The sequence below is a fragment of the Chrysemys picta genome, chromosome 10 (genome assembly GCF_011386835.1).
Source record: "Chrysemys picta bellii isolate R12L10 chromosome 10, ASM1138683v2, whole genome shotgun sequence".
NCBI lineage: Eukaryota > Metazoa > Chordata > Testudines > Emydidae > Chrysemys > Chrysemys picta.
Genome location: NC_088800.1, coordinates 8,243,696 through 8,260,145, shown reverse-complemented (window position 1 = coordinate 8,260,145; position 16,450 = coordinate 8,243,696). Strand labels below are relative to the sequence as shown.

Sequence of the window (16,450 nt, the reverse complement as noted above, 5' to 3'; positions counted from 1 at the left end):
GTTCTTGTCACAGATTTATGAACCTCGGGGAGGCTTTAATAGAAACGGAAGTGTGAGCCTGCTCATCAGATAGACTACCACACTTCCAGGCATGTCCGTCATTTTAACCTGGAACCAGAAGACCTCAGGTGGCCATGCAAGCAGCCTGGTCTATAACAGAACCCAACGGCTAGGGGGAAAGTAAATAGATCAGCTAGACCGTTACCCCTGTACAAAAACAAATGCTTACTGGGTAAATGGTGCTAGCAAACCTAGTATTTCCTGTGTCAGTGGTGTACCATGGAGGTTGCATAATTAGTGTTCATAGAGCGCCTAGGGTTTTGTGTCATTGGGAGTACATGGCTATTGCCAGCAAAGCCAATGGTGTATGAAACCAGAGCTTTCACAGCAGGAAGCAGATACAAGCTTTGCCAACTCATTACAGGCCGGCTATTTAATGTATCCTTGGCTTACTCAGCAGAATAAGTCTTCAAAAAAGAAAGAGAGAGTTGGCAAAGTCACAAAGCTGTTGATTAAACTAATATTTTCTTGGCTGGGCGTCTCTAAATGACTCACTGCTGTGTGCCTATTCAGTGCAACTCTACTGTCTTGAAGCATAGCTGTACAGGCTGCTTAAAATAAAGACGTTCTTGGGACCAGGACAGAATGTCATTTCACTAGGGACTTTGCAGACACGCTTAAGGAAACGCTCTGAGCAGAACTGTGGAAACTCTTACCACGGATGCAAAATGGATATTCTTCCCCCCGTTTCAATGAGGTTATATCCTGGGAAAAGATTGTAACTAAATAAAAATAGAGACCCCGGGGGGCAGGGGGAAACGAGAAAAAGAGTATTTGACTGCCAAGATGCAATACCAAAAATAGTCAGTTCAATTTCTTCACTGGAAAATACCTTGTTACTCCATGCATAGAGCCTGGGGATGAGGTCAGGAAGTCCTTTAAATTATGAAGCAGCAAAAAAAGGTTTTAACAACATTAACAAATCATGGGGGGACGGGGGGCGGCACGCAGGGTGGGGGATCTCACACAAAGGAATTCAAAGCTCAAATGATGCTCAAGGGAGGAATATTTGCTGACTCAAAAATAAAATGACATATTGAATAAACTGGTCCAATTAGAGAGGCTTGTGAAAAGTGGCCAAGTCTGCATCTTCCATCTTATTTGTAGAGCTCTCCACTGACCCATGACTTTGCAGCGGGTTGGATGGCTCAGAAGAGTGGGAACAGGAGCTAAGGTGCATTTTATCGCTAGTGCCAGAATCTTTTATTCAATGTGAACTTCGTTTTCCCTCTTATGTTGTGTTTCTCTCGTCTTTCATTTTTTCCTGCCGTCTGCTGTAACTGGTGTTTTATACTTTGTAGAGTCCCCTGGAGTTAATACCCGTAGCTCTTTGAAGATGTAAAGGCCAAATAACCGCTTTAACTTCACTGAGGTACCCCATGGTCTGAGGATATCTGTGACCCTAGATAATTACCCATGGTGGCCTTGCCCCACCAAGACAACCTTTCTCCTTTCACTCAAAGCCCTTGTTGCTAGATATTGCCCAGAAACATTCATTCCCTTTAAGCATTTTCCTTTTTCCCATTCAATTTCACTCAGCATTTCTACCTTTCTCCAAAAACTCTACTCAGCCGAATCTCAAAAGTATTCTCCTTCTCCTTCTCTTTGATGGTCTCACTTCAGCATTAATTATGAACCTAATACAATCATCAATGGTTTTGATGCTGCTCCCACTGCAGTGCAATTGGTCAGGACACATAAAACACAACTGGACAAAGCACTCATTACACATATACTGTGGGGAACAATTCTGTAGGTTTGTAACAGATGACCTAATAGTCAGGTTCTCGAAGTTCTAGGATGTCCCATCACTGCCCTGACCTGATCAACTCTAGTCACATCCTCTTCGTTTAGCAGAAACTCCACTATTCTTTTCAGCCCCACATTCAACTTCATCACTGGTTGCTGATTCCCTGTTTCTGAAACAGGTGCCGTTCTGCTTCTGAGAAAGCCACTTTAATGTCCTCTTCTTCACCAAGCTACAACGTAGGTATATCAATAATTCTAACACAATTATACTACAGATCCCTCAGTGGGAGTAACATATACGTATGACTTTTTCAGGCTAAAGCTGACCCCTCTTTCACCACCAGAACTGGCTATTTCACAGCTGATTAGACCTTGTTCGGCCCGACTCAGAAGTACAAAGATATATGATGAAATAGCCAATGTTTCGTTTTGACTGTTTTGGAGCTGAACTGAAAGGGCAACTTAACTGTGAAAACATGCTTGCAATTATCCGTGGCCGAATAATGAATAACTGAAACCAAGAGAAGCATTCCACATTAGATTTACAACAGACATGTCAGAAAATAAAATGAGCAACTCTGGGGTGGGTACTGTCTGCTGCCAGCATTTCCAACCAGCCTTAAGGTCCAGTCCTACAACGCTTGAGATCATTGGAAGCAGGTTTGGACCCCCCTAAGAGCACAGATGGCAGGTACCACAGCATTAGCCATTAGTCTAAGGCCTTGTTTCAGCAAAACATTTAAGTACATGCTTAGCTTTAAGCATGATCTTACGTCTCATTCTTCATCCAGTGGTGTATGGGGGTTTGTAAGAAAGGTTGTGGGGAGTGAACAATGTGTCTGGGGCTATGTGCTACCCAGGTTCACTCAGAAGGGTTTCTACCATAAGTACTACAAACTGATATCAGTGTCTATCATGGTCAACTACAAAAGAAAAAAATACATCACAAGACACCTTGCTTGCTAACAACCCTCTTCTACCATGCTCTATTACTGAAGATGGGCTTGAACCAAAATCATAACTTCTAACATCCATAACGTCCATGAAGTCTGGATCCAGCTCCTACCTTCATGGCCAGCCCCTCTCCCTAGGACCAGATTGAAATGCTGGAATTGAACTGTTCTCCTCCTTGGGAAATTTTCCATCTGTGTCCACAGGTTTGCATCTTGGGGCATCTCTTAATTCTACTGAAGTTCAGTCAAAAGTGGGAGCAAAGAAATAAATCCCACAGTGAGCCCTGAAGTTTTTCAAGCATGGCCTATATGCTGATACTTCCCTTCCTCTGGCCATAAACACGTAACCCAGTGACAACAACTTCTCAATTCAATATAAATCGATGGTCAAAAATCTCTTAAATATCCCCTCAAAATTACAAGGGAGGGACCATTTTAATCTACTTAGTAACCAGGATCCAGTTTCTTACTAGGAATGGGACTGAGCCGAACTTCTGCCCAAATCTTTAACAAAGCCTTTTGGCAGACTGAAAAACAATGATTTCACGTTTTTCTTCCCAGCCTCTTGAATTTCTGTGATTTCCTGCACTTTCACTGATACCAGAGAGCAAACGTGCCTCTCGTGGCATTGACAGGAGAACATCTCACATTCTCATGCGATTTACCGGACAGTTTGAGAGGCCCCAGCAGGTCTGAAGAAAGCACTACGATTTTGGTGCCTATCTGATCACTGGAGCTTTTTGAAGTTCACCTGTCATTATTTCCTCCTACATAACTTCATAAAACATACATGCACAATGTACATACTGGAAGGAGCATGGTCTAGTAGTTAAAGTTCATGACAGTCAGGAGAGCTGAGTTCTAACTCCAGCTCTTCTCCTGTCTCATTATGTGACCTAAGACAAGTTACTTACTTCTTTTCTGTGCTTCAGTGCCCCCAGAGACAATACTACTTCCCTGCCTCACAGGAGGTCCTCAGATGGAAGTGTTGTTATTAACTTCTACTTAAGACATACACAAATACCCACCAGCGCTTCTTATAACCGTTAGCACTGCTGAAATGCAACCAGAGGCCGAGCCTCTGTCCCATCAAAGTCAGCTGGAGCTAAGACTCACTACTGCAGACCCAGCTGGGAGACTAATGCCTTCACTTTACCTCCAGATTTTCTTTTCATGATTATTATTTCCATTTCTAACTGCACGTCGTGCATGTATTTGGCTTAATCTGCAAATTCCAATCACTATCGAATTTGCAAACTCTTTTTAATTAACTGTGTTTAAAAGGAGACTGGATTTGCTAGGCATCAAAATCAGAATGAGGAAAGGATTAAAAGAGTAATTTGCACTTCAATAGCACATTTCATACAAGGGTCCCAGAGCACTCTACAAACATGAATAAAGGGAGCCCCAACCAGAATGATCAGGCAGGTGTTCTATCATAGGATTTTCTATAATGCCCAAGCCTATAGTACTTAAGCACTGCACATGTAAACAGGACTCAATGCTCATGTCCTAGATAGGACCTGAGAATAGTAGGTGAAACCTAAGAAGTACAGTTATATTTCCCCCCCCCCTGTTGTGGGTTCTCTCTGTTTCTTTCAAGAGATGGTTGCAGAGACGAAAGTTTTATCAAACAGTCTGGTTTTGCAGCATGCTCTGAAAATCAGTCCACTTAGAGTTGGAACTGTCTAATCTCCTCTTGTACTTTAGTTCCACAGATGAACCCCTTCAACCAAGAATGCTAGATTTCCACTTCTCACAAGCATTGACCTGAGCTTTGTTAATTGTATTAGCCTACAAAGATACAGCTGTCTTGGTGGGTCAGCAATGGAGGCAAACTGTTGCAGATGGGACCTGATCTGTTGATGCCTTTGAAAACCAGGCCCAAGGCCTTCAGTTGGCATCAGAAGGGAACTGGATGTGCCCCATTTTACAGATGAGGAAGCTGAGGCGGAGAGATGAAACTTGGCCAGGATGTCACACAAGTGCATGGCAGAGCTGAGAGTAGAAACCAGATGCTCTGACTCCCTGACCTATGTTCTAATCTTTCTGACATACCATCCTTAATCAGAGAGAGAGGAGGCTTCCTGGACCCTAGTCCATTGTCCTAGTCCTCTCTACTTGGATGTTAACTTGACTATGTCACACCCCTCCTGTACTGAATCCCTCCACAGCCCTGCTATAAGTCTGCCCTTCTCTACTTACCCAAACGCATCTCTTTTCACATCAGCCTCAACTCCTTTGCTGCACCAGTGCTCTCTATGCATTTTTCCAAAATTAGGACTCACGAATGTTACAGCTACAAAGTCAAGCACTCAAAAGTCAGGAAATGCATATTTATGGTTGCCTGTGCTGCCTTCTATGTATGCAGTATGATCATCTTTAATTACATGTTCACACACTATCTTTTCCACACAACCCCTGCCTCCTTCAGTGCACAGCACCGATGCACAAGAGGAAAGAATTAAGGTAGCACGGGCAACCTTAGGACTGGCATTACCTATCTTTTGGTTGTTTGACTTTGCAACCTTACTAATGATGTTTGGATGATGTTTTTTGGTCTGTAATGATAACTAAGTCAGCTACTTTATTGCTTTCTGCAAATTAATTCATGTACTTTTACAATAACAATGGGATCACTATGGAAGAATCATGCCACAAATTCACGTCAGTGTTGAGGTCTTTGCCTGATAGCTGTGTGACTAACTCATGCCGCCACTGAATTTTAACAAGAACATTTGCAAGGCCTATCTTTCTTTCCCTGGATTGATCTTGCTGTCAGCCCCATAAAACGCTTTGGGGCTCCCGCTGGTAGGTCAGTGCCTTGCTTGTGATTTTCAAAGTCAGCTCTATAGGAATACATGAAGGAAGCTCTGCTTCTGCTATCATTACAATGAAGAGAGTCAGAAGAGTAAGGTAAGGAAAGGAAAACAAGCCCAGGTGGGAGCGGTTATAAATAAAGGGGTTAATGCTTAAAGTCGGCCGGGATGGTGGAACAGTCTTTGAATATAAATGATACTCCCCTGCCTAAGTCAGGAGAGCTGGTGTATTTTAGGTCAGGCTGTAACTGTGCTGCTGCAGAGAATGAGGAAGGAAATTTTTTTTAATTCAAGAAAGGCCTTCCCAGCTTCCACCGCCCGCATCCTAAATTTCATAATCTTAGGATAAATCTCAGAGGATTCGCAGCAAAGGTTCCAAAATCATTATTATGACATTTCCAGAAACGCTCTTGCTGCTCTACACAGTTCTTTGGCTGGCTGCAAAGCTACCACTCAGTGCTGATTGGAGCCACAAACCACTACATTTAAGGAAAATAAATGGCCTCACACCAGCCTATTGTCCACTCCGGCAGAGATACCTGAACATTCCAATCTGTCTCCTATTTACTCTGGCCTGTCCCCAGGCTCCATATTAAATTTTTAATTTGTGATATGTATTACAGGCAAATCTCCATAGTTCACACATCTGGATAATTGCTTTTTCGACTTCCTGTTCTGGGGATTGGGACGTTTGCTTGTATGCCTACATTATACTGCCTCAAATTTGCAAATACAAGCTGCCTTGGGATGTAATTCTGTACAGATCTTGGAGTCGCTCACGACAAGTCCTCCCTCCCACTTCTCCCCTCCAGGCCTGCAAGTGTTTTGACATCCTTCCCGACTCCTTTTTTTATATGGTCATTTGCATGACAGGATCTTCCTGCTGGATGCTGTGCTAGACGTATTGGGCCAATATTTTACTTTACAAGTCTATCAGCTTACACACCAGCCTACAAATGGAACATTCACTGAAGACTCTCTATGCGCACAGCACCCTTGAAAGAATGCCGGTCTCTTGATACTCACTACACAGGCAATACTTTACAAGTACCCAACAGACAAGTGCATACACTCAGGTCATTTTAACCAGGCAACATGAACTAGCAGGAGTTTCTAAAGCAAATAATCACATTGACCCTGTGACAGAGACCTGCCTGGCCTTACATCCTCTCTCGCCCAGCTCCACATGCATGATGGTTCCAAATAAAAGGCTGTTTGGTTTGGCCTACATCGGCTTTTTACCTCTTGCTTGTTTTCATCCTCATCTGTTTCAGCTTTGAGTCCGAGACCATGTGGTGTCCACTCTGCTGGCAACAGACTGAATTCGGCCTTTTGCCGTTTATTTCTCTTCATTTTCTCAAGGGCGTTTGACACTTTATGGCCTCCAGCCAGACCACCTCAGGCTGTCGTCTCACAACCGAGGCAGCGCTGGGCTAAGCTAATGCTGGACTAGGAGACGTCCCCACATTCCTTCCAGGAAGCCTCAGGCTGCCCCAGGAAGCAGCGTTGGTGACAGAGCTGGCCTGGAAAGAACATGGCTGCAGCCCACCCCATTCAATTTGGGGGGGGACTAAGGAACAGAAAGGAGGATCTCAGCTTTTATTTAAAAACAAACGAATAAACTTTCTAGCCTTTTTCCTTGCGAAAAGCCTTGAAAATGGTAAAAAGAGCAGTGCTAAACTGCCAGGGCCTCAAGTCTCCTTAAGCAACCTTTTCGACGAGCTCCCCCATTGCGGGCACTCCAGTTTACAGTTTAACTCTTTGAGGACAAGCAACAGCGTCCTCAAGGAACACAGCCTCTGCAAAGAGGTTTCTAAACACATACAGTAGAACCTCAGAATTACAAACGCTTCGGGAATGGAGGTTGCTCATAACGCTGAACAAAACGGGATAGTTGTTTTTTCAAAAGTTTACAACTGAACACGGACTTCATACAGTTTGGAACTTTACTATGCAGAAGAAAAAAGTTGCTTTTAACCATCTTAATTTAAATGAAACAAGCACAGAAACAGTTTCCTTAACTGGTCAAATCTTTTTTTTTTTTTTTTTTTTAACTTTCCCTTTATTGTTTTAGTAGTTTACATTTAAACACAACACTGTACTGTATTTGCCTTTTTTTTTTTTAATTCTCTGCTGCTGCTGCCTGATTGTGTACTTCCGGTTCCAAATGAGGTGTGTGGTTGACTGGTCAGTTTGTAACTCTGGTGTTCATAACTCTGAGGTTCTACTGTATTAGGGTTACCATACGTCCGGTTTTTCCCGGACATGTCCGGCTTTTCGGCAATCAAACCCCCGTCCGGGGGTAATTGCCAAAAAGCCGAACATGTCCGGAAAAATGCCGGCCGGGCACTTCCCCTCCCGTGGCTGCTCTGCTCCTCCCCTGACTCTTCGCCTCTGTTTAAGAGCCGGGCTGCCCGAGCGCTACGGGCTTTGAGCAGCCCCCATGCCTCCGGACCCTGCGCCGCCGGAGCCCGGGAGGGGAAGTGCCCGGCTGGGGGCGCAGGGTCCGGAGGCAAGGGGGCTGCCCGAAGCCCAAGCGCTACCGGCTTCACAGTTTGCCGGGCAGCCTCCAGACCCTGCGCCCCCGGCTGGGCACCTCCCCTCCCGGGCTCCAGCTGCGCTGGGGAAGCGCCGGCCGGGGGCGCAGGGTCTGGGGGCTGCCCGGCAAACCGTGAAGCCGGTAGCGCTCGGGCAGCCCTTTCCGCGTGGCTGGGAGTGGGAGGGAGGAGGGGGCGGAGTCAGGGCGGGGTTGGGGCGGGGAAGGGGCGGAGCTGGGATGGGAAATGGGCGGGGTCAGGACCCCGTGGAGGGTCCTCTTTTTTTATTTGTTAAGTATGGTAACCCTATACTGTATGTACACTTCACTCAGACAACACAGGCAATACACAGAGTTACTGAAAAACAACAAAACCCTGCAACCAAACCCCTTTGGGATGTGAACAGTGTCTCTTCAGGGTCCTAGAATCCTCTTCTCTACCTTCTCCCCTTGGTCTGAATTGCCTATTTTTGGTCCCTTTTCTTTCTAAAATGGCTGGTGAGAGAATCCTTTTATAAAGTTGCAATCCCTTGCATCAGGTGACGCTTCTGGCCGGTCTCAAAGCCCCCCCAATAAGCAATCAAGGTCTGCTCCCAGGTGATTTGTTGCTTGGTTACTGGCTCACCGAAAAGGAAGCTCTCTGTCCAAGGATGCTTGCATTTGAATAGGAGACCCTCCAAGTTAATGACCTCTGATCGCTTTGCATTGTTCTCCCTCTGTCTTGGAATTGCAGTACAAGATGAAGGCAAAAAGATAACAGGGAAGAGACCGTACAGTCTTACAGCCAAAATGGTGCTCACAAAACAAAATGGACTTAGTAGTTTGATATACATACATATATAAATCGTCACACCACTATTAGTAGGAACCTTGGTAAACACAAGGGGTGGGCCATTTGCTCCCCTTTTCACACAGCTTGTCTCCCTACAGTCCAAGTATCCTCTCCTTCTGGTTGTGGCCCATTGCAAAATGGGTGCTGAATTTCCCTTAATAAATTAACCTTAAATTAGGCTTCAAATCAGTTTAACAGCTTGGCATGTGGTTTAAATAAAAGAAAACCCAACATTCTTCTTTTCTCCTGCTAAAACCACCCTCGGTTTGGCTCAGGTGCCTTTGGTGTCATTGGAGGGTGAATACGAGGTTCATTTTAATGTTGTCATTGTCCACACAATTCCATTAAACAATTATATACATTGGAACAGGATTGACCAGAATCTTAACAGGATTTACTGGCTTTAGCTTAGCTACCAAATATCTGTTATTGTAGGTAATGAATATTCAACAGGAACATAAGTAGTAGGAGGCTGTAAGCCTTCAGTCAAGAATTTCTAAACAGATTCTTCCTAAACGGCACAATAGTGGGATTTGATCAAGACACTCCTGCTATTTAGGAGAGCGGCTAGCTGCAGAAACGTTTGATCCTAAACACTATAGAGGGTAACTGAGACACAATGCAATCATTTTGATTTTAATGGAAGGGGAGAAAAGGTTCACAGCCCACATGCATGCATGTGAACCTTAATTTTGTGAGGCAGTAAATGTTGATAACCTGTTTTGGGTTAAACCCGATTTAAACAGATTGTGGAAATCTGAACAAATTACAAGTCCATTATCAAAGGGAAGAGCTGAATGAACAGCCCATACAAATGACTTATCCAGTGACTTTAGCCTCTTATCTTGCACATGGGACACCGCAAGCAGATTGAGATTTTGCTAGTTGAAAGTATCTGACAGATTTTGTTTTGCAAATCTTGGTTTTAACTATGAATTGATCATGTTCCTTACGACTATCCCAGAATCAGCATTCAAGGTGTGTCAATTAGTTGTGACTGATCTGATAAATTAATTATTATTTCTGTCCCAACTGAATGAGTGTGAAAGCACCTCCGACCTATTCAAATCTAAAATTCAATTTCCATGAACAATTTCACATCTGATTCTGAAACTTGATTGCCCAAATGACTGCAAAAAAAATTAACACGGAAAGGTGTGACCACTACCTGGATGAAACACACCTGAACTTTGATGGAACTTTGGATCTGGATGGGAATGTCACAGCTGACTCTCCTGTTGGAACCAATTAAAACTAGATCTGAATACTCCTACATTTTGGGAAAGTGTGGATCTAGATCTGAATCTGGCTGGGTCCAACTCTACTTTTCATATATATCTTCCACCCTACATCTCAACATGTTACATGAAGACTATTCTACAGGAGTAAACCTGGACTTGATCAAAAATGTTACAAGAGACTACTAGCATCACGAGGTAGAGCGCTTGAGAACACAGTCTGGGAAGTCCTGAGTCCTATGCCCAGAGCCGTCCTTGGATCGTACTCTGAATATATAAAGCACCACGGCCAACCTTTTCAAAACTAGGCTCTTAAATGTAGGCATCTAAGTCCATATTTAGGCACCTAAGGAAGGGGACTGAGGAACTGCTGGGTGCTTAGCACCCTTGAAAAGTCAGACTATTGTTTAGGTGCCTAAATATGCACCTGGACGCCTAACTTTAGACACCCATTTTTCAAAATCTTGCCCTATGTATATAAGAGCTAAATTCTGCTCTCAGTTACACCAATATAAATATGGAGTAAATCCACTGATTTTAAAGTCTACGGAGTTACACAAGTACAAATGAGAATAGAATTGGTCCCTAAGAATTATCATCCATCATCTCAACTAATGAGGTTTCTTTCTACTATTTGCATTAAATATGGTATTTCAGTATGTGTGACGGGTCAAACAATAAAGATCGCTGGGCACTGAAATGGTTACTCGAGAAAGCATCCTAAAAATTAAGCAGTTTGTCAGTTTATCAGCTCCTGAGATGAACTGAACTGGAGTTAGGAGATCATAACTGTCACACCAAACCAGTAATTTCACCTGTGAGAATTTAAATCAAGGCAGCAACATAAATATGGCCTCTGTAAATGGAGGAAACTTAAGAATCAACTCTTACTTGTGCCCAAGTTCATGTGCTATGGTAAATGCCAGATTAAGGCCATTGTCTTCAGCAAGCACACACTTCCTCTTGGCACTGCATACACCTCCCAGGTAAGCGATCCCTGCAAAAAAAAGACAGAGAACATTCCCATCAGTGCTGGCAAAATGTCTCACACATTCAAAACCCAGAGAAGTGGGTCAGCCATAAAGCAGTAAAACAACGATGAGACCAGTACAGCAATTTGTTCACAAACTCATCTGATGATCTTGTTCAGCAGCCTCGTTCAGAACATTCCAGCCTATTTTTTCATCACATAGAAACCATTCAAATTAGGCACGTTCCCCCTTGCTGGAAAATACATTTAATCATTAGGAGAGACTCAGAAGTCCAGGTGAGCTTCTCTATAGAACCTGTAGCAACTGGCAGGGCACCGCTGGGTGTCCTCAACAGGCTTTTAAGTGGAATTTTCTGTTCACCTACAGTATCCTGTTAGAGAAACACAATTAAACAATACAACCAGAGCTCCTTAGAAAGATCTTAACCATTCCCTTTGTTGCCCATTTATTCTCATGCTTACTGATGGGGTCAGAGTCAGGAAACCTGGCACGCTATATACAATGAGGAACAAAGTTAATGGAGGTGACAAAAATCTTCTAATGATCTCGTGAAATTTAGGACTTGATCCTGCAAATGCTGAGTACTCTCATTAGCTTCTATGGGGCTGCTCGCATGAGTGAGGGTTTATAGGACTGGGCCCCAGTAGTGCCTGTAGGGCATTTTTCACCTCTCTGCAATGTGAGCTCCCAGTTAGATCAATGGGATTTTTGTAGAAAGACTGAGGGCTACAGTGGAACATGGCCCTGTGTGGTCAGAACTTTTCCTTGGATACCGCTGCTGGACAGGCAAATCTGAAATCCCATAAAAACATTCCAAGTGTTTGCATGCAAAGCAGAATTTCCCAAATAACATGCAGCTAACTAAATGCTGAGGATCAAATTTCCACTTTAATTAGGATCTTGCACAATGCAAAGGAAAAGGGGAAGTGCGGAGACCTTCAATAATTGCATTTTAATTTTTTCAAGGCTTAGATTTTGTTTTAAACCAGGAGACAAGGGATCTATTTACTTGCCGTTAAGTGCTGCTCCCACACAGAGGTGGCTTGGGGTTCAGCTGCCTTTAATAATTAGAGTAAAACAATGACAGCAGCTGTGCTAAAGAAGTAGGACCATATTTTTCCTCAGATCATCAAAGTACACCGTGTCTTAGTTTATCAGGACAGAAATTGTGTAGAACTTTATGATTAGGTTTGGAAGCTGTCCTTTCCTATTTGTATGAGTTTTGACAAATAATATCGCTATTTATGTGCAAGGGGGTTTTGGATGGAATGGTGAGGTGGGTAATTGACTTAAATGTTTGCATTATTAGTGGGAATGGGGGAGGGAGAATTTATTCAAAATGTACCAAGTGTAGAAGTCCAGATTTCTAGCAGATGAAAAAATAAAATCTGCATAAATTCCTATTTTATCCTTGGTGATCAATGGCTATAGGACTAGATTCTGGAACCTTTTCTCACATAGAATGGCACTTTATAAGTAATCCCACTGAAATCAATGGGAAAATTTATGGTGCAATGTGCTATTCAAAGTAAGGGAATGAGAATTTAGCCCACAGAGCTGATGGTAGAAGAAAACCGCATAGCATGTAGATTTGTGCAACATATTCCATGCTTCTAATCCTTCTGAAGGGAGAAGTAGATAATTCGCTATATTTAAGTCCACCACCGTGCACTCAGATGGCACTATATAAACAATAATACACTTACTGATTACAGTCTACTCCTTCTCAGCCTACTTAGATTCAACCATTTCTGGAAATATTTTCTGCACACAGGAAGGGGCAGTTTGGGAAAATTCTAGTTTACTGTAAAACCAACAATGGAAGGTGTGGAATTAAAGATTAGCTGCAAGACTTTGGGTTAGAGGAAGGGAAAACTGAATAGCTCACAGTCACTGAAGCTCGAGATGGAGAGGATGTATGAGATGGGCCAGGCCACCCTCTGCTAGTGCAGATCTGTGCCTCATACTGTATTTTTGAATTTTTAAATCCTCTCCCAATATCTGAATACCTCGGTTGGTGCCGAGAAGGAGGCATCCTTTGTCCAGGCTGCCGGGCTGCTCTGCAGCTGCTACTCCAGCAGAAGGGATGCTGTATGTGTCACTGACGGATTGCCAACCCCATTTTACATAGGGGCAAGGGACTGGAGGGTCCACAATGGCAGACTTTTGGGGCCCTCTGTATTCCTCTAATATGCATGTGCATGCACACACAGACACACACCTTCCACCTCTCTGTATTGTCCATAGGAGTTGCCCTGTAGCTGGGATGCATGCCATGCAAGAGGTGCACACCCCTTGTATGATCTCCCCCAGTTGACCCACCAGAGAGAAATACAACTGTTCTGTTGCAGGTGGGACCTCTCTAGAATTGGCCCCTAACGGTAAGGCCCTGCAGATTTTTCAATCCAGCCCCATTTCTACCACAATAACTGTGAAAAGTTGGACGTTGCTCTATGCCCAGAAGATTGGTAAATCAAGGCTCTGGCAGACCAAGGAAGGACCAGACATTGCTGTGCCAGTAGCCCCCTTTTTGTACCAGCATGCTCAAGCCCCTTGACTGATCATACCACTGCCAAAGACAGCAGGTAGGGTGACCGGACAGCAAATGTGAAAAATTGGGACGGGGTGGGGGGCAATAGGAGCCTATGTAAGAAAAAGACCCAAAAATCGGGACTGTCCCTATAAAATCGGGACATCTGGTCACCCTAACAGCAGGTAGGATTTCAAAAGGCTCATCCCAAAGGCAGTTACTTGGGAATTACACTAAAGAAGGGCTCTAACTCCATGAAGAATTACCATATTGCATCTCTTATAAATCAGCTAAAACTGAATACAGCTGCATGGGGAAAGTTCAATGAATCACCCTGGGGCAGAGCTCAAACCGCTAGTTGGAGTTACAAAGTTTAACTACCTAGGGTGAAATCCTGACCCCCTGAACTCAATGGCAAAACTCCCACTCATGTCAATGGGCCCAGGATTCCACTCCTTGGCTTCATGAACCTGATCTGAGGTCAGTGGAAAGACTTACTGACTTCAGTAGATTTTGGATCAGGTCTCATGTTCTCTCTAGTGAGAACTAAGAGAATATGTAAGGACACCAAAGAGGAGATTTGATCTTTTACTGGGGTGACAAGATAAATAGAATGAAAGTGTGAGTATGACAATCACCACAACATCATGGAGGGATGGGGGTCACCACGGAAAGGAGACTATAAGCTGGCGAGTGGCATAGAATCCCCAGAACGACGGGTGAGTTTGCGAAATACCCTTAATGACCAGGTTGCTTTTAAAGATAGATCCAGTAAGAACCGTTTAAGAAGCATACTTCCTCTCAGCCAGCATACGACTCCTATTACCAGGAACTGCTGTGATGAAACACTATGGCATGACGGAAGCCACACAGACTATTCCGTTCCACTCCTGAGAGGTCTTGTCACCGTCCTGCATGGAATAATTCTAGAATATAAACTGACAGCTGGATGACACAGTGCTCGGGACAATCAGCTGAAATCAAGATACTATAAGAAGGGATTTATAAAAAGATGTGGGATGAAATTCAGCTCTTGTTGCAAGCAGATTCTACTCTACAGAAATACACCATTGCTGAATCTGGCCCAGGGTTTTGAGAACATTTCAACGATTGCAAGTACAGTTGACAGTCAAATGATCAAAGTAATGGAGTTACTTAAAAGCCAGACAATGTTTCGTTCAGATCGCTAATCCTGAATCTTCCTGGTTAATCTCCCAATTATCCATCTTGAGTAGAAAAATGTGTCTCCTCAAATTAGCCAAGTCTTTAAGATAACATATACCATAACTCCATGGAACATCCGTTGCATGGGAATATCACGTCTACATCTCAATGGTCAGACACACAAACAAGTTTAGATAGTTTTAAAATGATTCTCTCTTTAGATTCTGATACCACTTAAATTTCACAATGAGGGGGTCATTGAGAGCTCTAAGATGGAGTGGGGCAATATTACCAGATTTCAGCAGTTCTCAAACTTCATTGCACCGTGATCCCCTTCTGACAACAAAAATTACTACATGACCCCAGGAGGGGGGACCAAAGCTCGAGCCCCACCGCCTCAGGCTGGGGAGCCAAACCCGAAGCCCAAGGGCTTCAGCCCCAGATGGTGGGGCTCGCTCTTCAGCGTCAGCCCTGGGCCCCAGCAAGTTTAACGCCAGCCATTTTGGGGTCCCGACCCACAGTTTGAGAACCCCTGCTATATTTGGATGATGTGGGCTGGTAGAAAAAGCTGTAGTTCTTGGCAATAAATTAAAGAGGATAAATCTCAATTAAAAAGCTGAACACAATGTAGAGGCCTCAAATGGCAATCCTCCATGAGGCTGGAAGGCTGTTCAGCAATTCTAACCCGCCCTGGAAGTGATCGGCCGCAGCGCTGTAATGTGCTAAAGGCCTCATTACTAGATGGTGGAAAACTAGAGAATTGCCAGTGATTAAGGATATGTAAACACAGATGGCCGAGAGAATAAAACGATTCAAGTAAAGAGATTAAGTGTTCCTAGTATCCACACGGATTCTATTCGGCCACTATAGAATATTGGCAATGACCAACATTCCAAAACTGGGGTGACCTAAAGCTACTTCATTATTATTATTAATTATGGTTATTACAGTAGTGCCTAGGGACCCACCAAGGTCAGAGCCCTATTGAGGTAGGCACTGTACAAACACAGAGTAGCAGACAGCAGAAAGTTTGTCACCTAAATCCATATGCATCTTAAATAAAAGTTTTGGCTTTCAGAGGCTTGGAGCATCTGCAGATTCCAGAGTCTTTCTGGAGCATCAATATTAGAGCTATTGGAAAAAATTAAAATTTTAAAAATGTTGACTCAAAAATGTATTATAAAAAACACTGAGTGTCTCTATTACCTAGAAATGTAGGTACCCTAGTTTGATAATTTTGACCAATATATTTGAATTCAAACTCTTAGCTCAGAATGTAAGTAGCGATGCGATATTGATCCATAAATGAATACGAGAGTTCTTTATTCCATAAACGTATCTGATACAGTCAACTGTAATCCAGCATTTCTAGCAAATGCCATATGCTGTTCTATATTAACACTGGGTAGAGAAACATTGGACCTAATGGATTTATAATCACAGCTGAGGTACAACCTTGTGTGGCTGGGTTCTGTACAATGTAGGTTCTCTCTTGCAATGGATGAATGCTTATCTTGTTTGGACTTTTTATAACTAAAAAATATCATGAGGAAAAAATGTTTGATTAAGCCCCCTAG

At 43.4% G+C, this 16,450-nt stretch overlaps 1 protein-coding gene across 3 annotated transcripts in view; it reads right to left on the bottom strand.

Annotated features, from left to right (window-relative positions):
* The window catches only part of ADAMTS17 (ADAM metallopeptidase with thrombospondin type 1 motif 17), a 269,254-nt gene that overhangs the window by 166,106 nt on the left and 86,698 nt on the right, over positions 1 to 16,450 (bottom strand). For all 3 annotated transcript variants that reach the window (XM_042856603.2, XM_024102933.3, XM_024102934.3), the window contains exon 8: positions 11,079 to 11,184. In XM_042856603.2, coding sequence (XP_042712537.2) covers positions 11,079 to 11,184 — 106 coding nt within the window. The remainder of the gene's footprint in view (positions 1 to 11,078; positions 11,185 to 16,450) is intronic.